The sequence below is a fragment of the Cyprinodon tularosa genome, unplaced genomic scaffold, assembly GCF_016077235.1.
Source record: "Cyprinodon tularosa strain WSP-4 unplaced genomic scaffold, ASM1607723v1 ctg31, whole genome shotgun sequence".
Taxonomy (NCBI): domain Eukaryota; kingdom Metazoa; phylum Chordata; class Actinopteri; order Cyprinodontiformes; family Cyprinodontidae; genus Cyprinodon; species Cyprinodon tularosa.
Window position 1 is genome coordinate 264998 of NW_024039019.1, and position 9925 is coordinate 274922.

At 37.5% G+C, this 9925-nt stretch overlaps 1 protein-coding gene across 1 annotated transcript; it reads right to left on the reverse strand.

Moving 5' to 3' along the window:
- Positions 1-1457: 1457 nt before the first annotated feature.
- Positions 1458-9093, reverse strand: mospd1 (motile sperm domain containing 1). Its single transcript, XM_038292239.1, has 6 exons — positions 8940-9093; positions 5883-6179; positions 5720-5795; positions 5374-5606; positions 1961-2122; positions 1458-1874 (listed from the first exon to the last, which is right to left on the reverse strand). The coding sequence occupies exons 2-6, from the start codon at positions 6034-6036 to the stop codon at positions 1843-1845; spliced, it is 657 nt and encodes a 218-aa protein (XP_038148167.1). The 5' UTR covers positions 6037-6179; positions 8940-9093; the 3' UTR covers positions 1458-1842.
- Between the last annotated feature and the right edge of the window lie 832 nt (positions 9094-9925).

The window sequence follows — 9925 nt, forward strand, 5'->3', positions numbered from 1 at the left end:
GCCTGTCTCAGTCTCTGGACACTATGCTGACAGACATAGCAAACCTTCTTCTACAGCTCGCATTGATGTGCCATCCTGGATCAACTGAACAACCTGAGCCACTTGTGTGGGTTGCAGAGTCCGTCTCTTGCCAAAAGACGTGAGAGCACCACCAACATTTAAAAGTGACCAAAACATCAGCTGAAAGCAGAGGTTTTGAGTGGTCTGTGGTCCCCACCTATAGAACCACTCATTCAGTGATTCTTAATAATTGCCAATTCAATCTGTTGTCTATTTGCATAGCAGCATGAAAAATAGATGTCAGTGTTGCTTCCTAAGTGGATTGTTTGATTACATAGAATTCTGACAATTTTATATAAAATAATATAAAGGTAGCCCTATATTTTGACTTCAGCCACCACCTTATAAAGTCGTAGATAAATGATTTATTTAATCATTTATAATATATTATTGACTCGGTTTTTATCATCAATATATGTAAACATACATTAATATTGTCTATCCTTGCTAACCTTTACTCTAAACAATGGGTCTATGTACTATTGTTGAGTGTCTTTTTACTCAGATTATTTCGAGGTTTATCTTAATAAAATCTCTCATTTCCATGCAGACTGAAGTAGGCTACAGTTTCCCCTTAAAGTCCAATTGAAGGCTTTTTTGGTAATAATTACATCATAAGGATAGTATGCTGATGAAGGTTTTCAGTCATCCAGGTCAAAGTCATTCCGTAAAAATTCAAAAAATATCCACTGGACTTGGTTTTCAAGATTTGAAGACGTTTCGCCACCTCTCCAGGAAGCTTTCTCAATTCAAATGTCTGGATCCTGGAAATGTCTGGATACTGCGGATCCAGACATTTGAATTGAGAAAGCTTCCTGGAGAGGTGGCGAAACGTCTTCAAATCTTGAAAACCAAGTCCAGTGGATATTTTTTGAATTTTTACAGAACATCATAAGGATAATTAAGTAATATATGTGTGCTTTAATTTGTGTCATTCATGCCGACCGTTGCACACCATCACTGACAGTTGCGTCAAGATGGGAACAAACCATTTCATTCACTTTCCGGGGGGTCCTTCGTTAACTTGGTTAAGGTTCTTGATAAAGAGTGCAATTATATACATGTTCAAGCCAGACTGATTTGACATTTAAATATGACTTCTCTACGACTTTAAATGTAAAATTGTGGACATTTAAATTAATATAAACAAGTAAAACATACAGAAATACACATATAACCAGAGGAATCCTCATGGTTTGTTCTCTCTGTAGTATTCTGTAACTACTAGCACCACAGTACATCTGTAATAACACTATATTGAGCTCTGATATATCTTGAAGCTCTTTGGTGATTCATAAAAAGTATCTGGACAGCAAGTAGTCAACAAGTGCACCAAAATGCAGCATCTTCAGTCTTACATTAGGAAACTTTTAAAACATTAAAAGACAGTTACAGGGCAATGTTCATGACGATGTTTTAATGGCTTTATATACACGTTTGCATGTCGATTTCTTCACACTCACGTTAACCCTACTGCGTTACACGATGGCATAACATGACAAAAAAAAATATGCGCGTAGGTCCATGGGACGCTGGACCGTTTTCTTCACACGGGGTGTTCAGAGATGGCTACGCTCCGGCTCATTCGGGCCTGTCGCGAAAGTCTTAAGATCTTCCTTTTTTTTTTTGTAACAGCTTAGAAAACACAATGCGTATTTGAATTCAATGTGATCAAATGTGTTTGTCAGCTCGTCCACGCCCACGTCAGCTCGACTCGTTGGAAGCGCAGTCGTTCCTCTGGTTTAAACTGTTCATCCTCGTCCTTTCAGCACAAAAACAACTTCATGTACGTAGGATGACCATAGTTAGAAGACCTGAGATGTAATCAAACAGAACAAAAGGCAATGCTTAGAAAGAAGTTTATTTTGTGATTATTTTGAGGTTTCTTCTTCAATCTTACCAAGAACATAAGCAGCTACCAGTTTCTTGTTAACACTTAAGTGGAGGTAGACAGGCACAGTGGATTCCTGCTCCCCCATGGTTGGGAGCATGAGGGCGATCATGCATACGAGTCCCAGCAGCACGGTGAGCAGACTGGGTCCTCCGGCAACGGGACGACTCTCTGGAAATTCAGACAGCAACATTTGACTGGTAGTAGGGTTTAAACAGTAACAGTAAATTACAGACAGTGAATAAAGAGAGGGTTTAAGTATTCATTAAAAGCTCAATTATGATCCTCTGGTTTTATTTAATTGGCCAAAATACACCCATAAACATTTATTCCAACTACAATACAGATCTGCTATAGGTTGAATGAGTAGTTGTCATGCTTAAAAGCAAATATTTCTTATGTGTTTTTACATTTCAGGTTGTGTTATGGTTTAGGATGTTGATATCTACTCAGGCCTCCTGAAGTACGACATCTTTACTGACAAAATTTGGATCTATTTTATGTTGGAAGCAAATTAGAATTATCATACATTATGGAGTCCATCTATCCATCCATCCATCCATTTTCTGTCAGGCTTATCCTCGAAGGGTGCTGGTGCCTATATCCAGCTGTCTACGGGCGAGAGGCGGGGTACACCCTGGACAGGTCGCCAGTCCATCGCAGGGCAACACAGAGACAAACAGGAAAAACAACCATTCACACACACTCACACCTAAGGACAATTTAGAGAAGCCAATTAACCTAAGAGTCATGTTTTTGGACTGTGGAAGGAAGCCAGAGTACCCGGAGAGAACACACGCATGATCAGGGAGAACATGCAAACTCCATGCAGAAAGACCCCGGAACTTTCTTGCTCCATAATGCAGCTCGAAATCAGACTTTTTTTATGTTAACACCGGGGTGCTGGTGTTATCTTTAAATTAACATTGCCGGGGAATCCTGAGTGTGAAAGTGGGTCTTTGTTCAAACCAGAAAAGCAAATAAGTGCAAGCTTTCCAAAAAGTGTGATTTTGGTTCTCCTCCAGTATTTACAGCATTTCTAGAATGGTTCTAACATTAGCGGGACTTGCTGATACCCCAAAAGGGGGGATTTCACAAATTAGGGATTCACCTGCAGGCCGCCAGATCATGTGGTTGCTTGTGTGGCTTTTTATCTATTGTGTAACAAACTAACACTATCCCTAACAGCTAATGTTGCTAATGCTACAACCACATGAACCTTATAGTGGGGTCCCTCACTAAAACAAAGGGGCATGAAAAGGGGCCCAAATTAAGTTACACACAATATCTGTAATGTGATCCTGAGGATTTTCAGGTGCAGTGAGAGAAATAAAAGAGACATTCAGATCAGTTAAACCTTAAATGTCTCTAAAGGTGCTCTAATAATCTCCCAGGGTGTGTTTTCTCACTTCGTCTATTTCATCTACCTGCTTCTCATTCTAAATCTCGAAACAATTTACGCCGCAAAATAGAAACCACAAATTTAATTTGATTTAAACCCGATCACGGGAGATTGGTACAGAGTCATAGATTAACAATAATAGAGAGTGAACCTCGGCCTTGATAAAGCTGTTTTTAATCAGATAAAGTTATTTACTCATTGTTTCAAAGAGGTTATATTCAGCAGGAAGACATGCCCATGGTAACGTAGCATTAGCCTAGAAAAATACTTCTAATTAAATAAATTCATTTTACCAGTAATAAATTATTTATTACAATTACAGTTTGGATTTATTTATTTATTTATTTTTTTACAAAGGAAACGTTTATTTACACCTGTTTTTTATTGTGTTAGTAGAAAAATGTAGTTATGTCATTATCAGACCGCCATGTTTCGTCTCACACGCCCCACTTTGGGAATTCCCTGTTTAAAAGAATCATACATTAATTGATCAAATTTATTACAAAGTTTGAACAGAATACGCTGGAGCTGCTTTTAAAGAGGTACATTTACAGCAGTGTAACATATTGTGCAGCTTAAAGCTTATTTTTAGTATTGAAGAAAGCAAAGTATTAGATAACTGGAGCCTCAAAACAATCTCTTTATCTTTGTCTGTTCTTTAAGTGCCAGAAATAAGTAAAAATTGTCTTAATTTAAGCGTATTTACCCTAAATTTAAGTAGGTAAATAAGATGATCTGCCAATGGAATGAGTATTTCTATTCTTGCAATAAGATAATTAGATAATATCCACTTGAAATAAGACAATGCAATTGTTTTTTCTTATTTTAAATATAAATTGAATTGTTCCACTGGCAACGTGTCTCACTTACCTCCTCAATTCAAGACAAAATGCACTTATTGTAAGGAAAAAAAATACTTATTTAGATTTCAACTTTCAGCGGTGCATTTTAGAAACTCTCTAACAGACAGCACTCTGGTCCCTTTATCCTTCTATTGTAAGGATAATGTCCAAACCTTTGGTGTTTTTCTTGGTGGTTCCCTTAAACTGCATAGTTTGCTAAGGTAACACCATAGCTTCCAGCTGATGATCTGAGCATGTCTTTTATTTGCTTATCTATGCTTATTTTAGACCAGTCCTCTTTTGTCCATCTCCATTTGGTACCATTTGCTGCAGCTCATCTTCTGGCTGGTATGAGAACAAATCCACACTCTGCCTCTTATAGAATGCAAATGAATTTTACAGATTTTAAACCTTTGCATGGTCTTGCACCCTCTTATCAACCTGAGCTGCTCTTTATTCATGCTCCGAAAAGAACCATGGGGTCTACGGCTTAGATAACGCTGTTTATTCCGAGATCTAAACTTATGTGTTGAGGAATTTTAGCCTTTGCTGTGGCTCTGGAACCTCCGGCCTATTAACATTAGATATGCACCTAATCTGGAGCATTTTAAAATCATCGAAATGTACTGATTCTTAGTACAAGATGACGTAAATGTCGTTTCTTAAACATTTCCTCTCTTTTATCCGTTGTGTCGTTTGTGTTTGTTGCTGTTTTGATAGTTTTAGCAACTCTTTTTCAGTTTATGTGCTCGATCTTTTTTTCTTTTTATCTGTGATTTTTTTTCTTTCAACTCTTTGCTACTTTGCATGTCAGCACTTTGTGCAGCTAGAACTGTTGGAAATGTGCTATATATTTAAAAATTAAACCTAGACTTTAAAATGTAGCATTTATTTTTATGTTATTTATTAGAAAATGTTCAAATACATGCTCACTTTATATTATTTTACAGCTTTCAATGATTATTCAGGCTTAATTTGTCTCAGACGTAATTTCAATATAAACACCTGTTGTCTACCTAAGCAGATGTGTGAAAATATATTTTAAAAAATGCATAACAAAAATGCTTTCAGATTTCCAGATGATTAAAAGCACCAGGAAGTGAGCGTTCATGCAATGAACTTATTATTTTATTGTTTTTAGCTCCATCTAGAGGTTATATATCGTAACTGCTTCTTACCTGTCTGAAATGCAGTCTGTTCATAAAACTCGCTGTCTGCAAACTGCTCTTTAATCCGCCTCTCCTCATCTTGGGCCCTGGGGCTGTGTGGCTCCTGCGAGGCTGAGGGACGGAGCGTAGCCGTCACCTCTTTGCGTCCCAGAGCTTTCCGCTGACTTTGCTCTGACACCTGCAGCCGGAACTTGTCGTAAACGCCATAGTGGCACGGCCTCACATCTCTGTGTCGGATCACTCTGCGTAGACATGGGGGTGGAAAAAAATGACCCTATTTCTTTGTCCAGAATGAAACGTCAGCTCTATGAACAACCGAATAGAAGGAAGACAAGAGGGGAGATACTTCACTTACATGTCAACGCAACACTGTGGCTTGACGGCTCCCGTAGAATCAACCACAGTATATTTGTTTGGCGCTGTGCACAGCACTGAGAATCGAAAAAAAAAAAAAATATCATGAAAAATCTAAAAGATTCCATTCAATGCATAGAATTAATTTCCCTTCGCTGACTTGCCTTTGAATTTGAGGGCGAACTCATAGGGATTGTAGAGGGTGAGCACCTGCTTATGAGACGACTGCTCATCTGCATAGAAGACGAGCTCCGTCGGGAACACAAACACTGGAAGGTTTCCTTCCGCTAGCTCTGGCTGTCGATGCTGCTGCTGCATTGGCTCCAACTCAGCTCTGCCCCCGTCCCTGTCCGCTCTCTGACCGGGCCCCCCAGGCTTCTCTAGGAACTTTCAAACTCTGCAAACCCCCGACGCATGCAAACAGGCACCGCTCTCAGCTCCTCAGAGGGCATGACATGTTCCTGTAAACGGAAACACAAACAAAGCCATATGAGTTAAGAAATAAGTCCTCTGCATTAATATGGAAGTTCAGAGCATTAATGTATGTGGTGCAAATATGCAAACCAAAACTACTGCCTGTATGCACCATATATATATATGCGTCTTTTCTTTTGTTTTTTCTCCCACACCGTTTACATTTGATCACTGCTGCACTTTATGGAATGGAAATGTTCATTTACTGTCTGAAAAGCTGAACTAAACTAATTTTTTTTTTTTAATACACTCTGTGTGTACAAAACGACAATAAACGTTTGTCTAAATCTTTTAAATACTGTAAAAAACAAGCCTATTTGATGCACTTCCTAGGTCACTGATTATTAATCAATCTCTTCTTCGTTTTAAAAATAGTTTCCGATATTGATAAAGGAAAATGTGAACTCAATCATTTGTGATGTGATTCTCAGCACCTTAGAACCAAATATCTTATTTTTTGAGCAACTTTTATCTCATAAAAACGCATCTCAAATGCGTTTTTATTCCTTTTTTTCTCAAAGGGTCAAAAACCTGAAGAATCATTTATTCTTTGGTGTTATTCGAGTGGTTATATACACGGTTTATGAGCATATATTTTGATAATAGAAATAAAAGAGGGTTCCATTTCATTATACAGATTTATTTTAGAACTGACACTGTCAGGTGTTATAATCTTTTAATTATCTTACTGGGGGAAAAACACAGAATACAAGTGGGAAGAAATACAGACTTGTTATACCTGTACATTAGGTAGTGCTCTGCAATATAAATGAAAAGTTTAGAGCGTTGATATTGACTCATTTTTAGACTGATCGCTAATCGTGTAAAATTAAGGAAATTGGTCCATGTACCCCTAACTAATTCCTTAAGTTTCTGTTTAATTCAAATAGACAGTTATTAAAAAGAACTTTAGGGATTGAAATGTAATATTTAGTCTGGTTTTCTGTGGTGTAATTCTACCAAGAAAATAAAATCTAGGTTGTTAAAAAATTTAGTTAATGGATCAGATCAGAAATAAAACTGTGAATCAGTAATGGCCGGAAAATAGTTAATCATGCATATTTATTTTTTTTTACATATTAACACATCTGGAATCTGACGACAGTGTCTAATCCTGAAATCCCACATCCTCCGTCTCCGCTCCGCTTCAGACCTCCTGCGCAAAGCAAAGCCTACAGCCTCCGCTGTTCCCCCCATCTTGTTCTGCTCTGACTTCCTCAGAGCTCAAGGAGAGCATGAGCTATAATATTATTAAATTCAGGAGCAAAACATACGGAAATGAATGCTTAATTTAATAGAACATATTTAAAAAATCCCCACCATTATCCAGGCAGCATAATTATGTTCAGTTTCTGCCCAAATATTTCCGTTTGGTTGTGGATTTTTGTAACAGGGATAATTAGGCTCATCCATGGTTTATATGAACTATGTTTGTTCTCTGCTTCCAAACTCAGCATCTCTTCATCCAGGCCTGAGAGGAGAAGTTTCTTTTGAAGTTGTGAGAGGTGCTCTTGGGCGCTTTGACTGGATTTGATGAAACTTTGAAGCCTCTCACTATAAAATAAATATCTTGATGGAGATGAGAAATCTGCTTCCTGATATGTTGAAGTACCAATAATTTGCATCCAATCATTTAAACAAACGGTCTTAGTTTTTGGGAATAAAAAAGCTCACGAATGAGCCTGGAATAGCTTTAGAATGGCTTTGTCTCCATTCAAACCAAGGTTTAAAGCCTTATAGGGGAAACGGAAGCCCACTGCTCTCATTAAGCCAGAAAAAAGAAAAAATAACAAACGATTAGTTCTGGTGTTTTATAATATATGAGAGTCAGGAATTACTTTATTTTATTTTTTTTTTATTTAAAAATTCAATGTATAACATGGACGCATGAACACCTAATTTTATTTCTGTGTTAAATTTTGTTTAAAGTAACGGATTGTAATAAAAAAATGTCTCTTTATTCGTACCCCAATGATTTTTAATTGGTGACCCCTGCTATAAAAACTGACAAGATGTCCCATGAAAACCATGGGAATGATTTGCTGTCATTTTTATCTGTGTACTTTAGAAGAATTATCGTAGAAAAAGTAGGACACAAGATAGTGAGTTTAACAAATGTAACCATAACACAAGCAACAGCCCTTTATATACCTCTATTAAACATAAAATACCTGTTATAGAGATCAACCCTTCAGACAAGTGGAGTCCAAGCGGGCGGTCACGTGACCCGCGGTCTGTTTACATGGTTACATGGTTAGAGCTGTAGGGCCGAGGCTAATGTCGCAACACTTTTTGTTATGCTGCTGATAATTATAACGAGAAAATCACGACCTTATGGGCCGAGAGTTATCTTTTCTATACATGGCTTTTTGTCTTTGATTTAAATACTTTAATGTCCCCCGATTGACGCTATTTATCCACACCAAAAAAAGAAAAGAAAAAAAGAGTCGTAATATCGACTAAAAAAGCGCATACAATTCTATCTTCTACAATGTCTTAGTTATAAATATTATTTAAATAATGTAATCGTGGTGGTTATAAACTAAAACTAACTTCAATATTTGTAGTATCGGCCTTGCCACGATGTAAACAGATCTTTACAGCATTATAATGTCACTGTTTATTAGCCTAGCATAAACCGGCTAGAATATTTCGTACTGTTAAGCTAATAAATGTTGGACGGAAGCCGTGTCGTAGCAGGGAAGAAAACGCAGATGTGTTTGGAAATGACAGCGGGTTGAAGTTACCTTGTCGCATTAGATTTGATGAGGAATACCCGAAGAAACAGCAGTCTGCTGTAATCCCACCCTGTTGTTTCTCTTCAGCCCTTTTTCCTTTATGCTGCAGACGGCGCGGTGCATGCTGGGACGGAGGAGGGCAGCAGGAACGTGTTTATCATTTTATAACGCTACGTCTAGATTTATGGACACCCACCCTCCTCCCCACCGACATCCGATGTTATTATACTCAGAGAGAGGTTGTTTTTTAATCTATTAGCCTGCATAACTATTTATTGTTTATATGCAACAGATTTGTTTTGTTTTACAGTTGTAGAGAAGCAGCAAAACAAATCATTTGATGCTGTGCTTTTGTTTATGCCTTAAATTTGCAATAAGCTTTTAGTCTTATTTTATGATAAATGCACAATTGTTTAAAAAAACATAACACAGCCTAACCCTAGATCCACTGTTACTGACTAATAATAAGCAGAAGTGAGTTATCTTAAGAAAAAAATAAAGCTCAATCAAGAATTACAATTCAAGCCAAACGAAAACGGATTTTTAAATTCTATAGTCAGGATTTGGTTAAGATGATGTAAGCCAATGTTTAATGTTTTAACCTATTTTAACATCCAGTGATGATCTTTTACATCTTTTCTTTTTTTTGTTTCAAAACAAGAGTACGTCTTTTACTCTTTATAATTATATAATTCAATATATTAACACGGTTTTAACGTCTTGTTCATGGGGCGTAATGTACTTTCCTCTCGTGTTGCGTTTGCGAGCCTTCTGAAGCTCCGTGAAGGCAGCACAAGAAGGACAACATTGTGAGAGAGCAGCTGCTAGGAGGCGGGATGAAGTGGGACCTCATTATGACCTCTTTTACAGATATAAACGTTAGTTTTTCCTTTTTCTTTCCCCCAGCCCATGAAGATGGATTACATGAGCTATCAGATATTTTATCAACGGTTTGTTCCGCTAATTGACACCGACCATCAATCACAGAGTGCGAA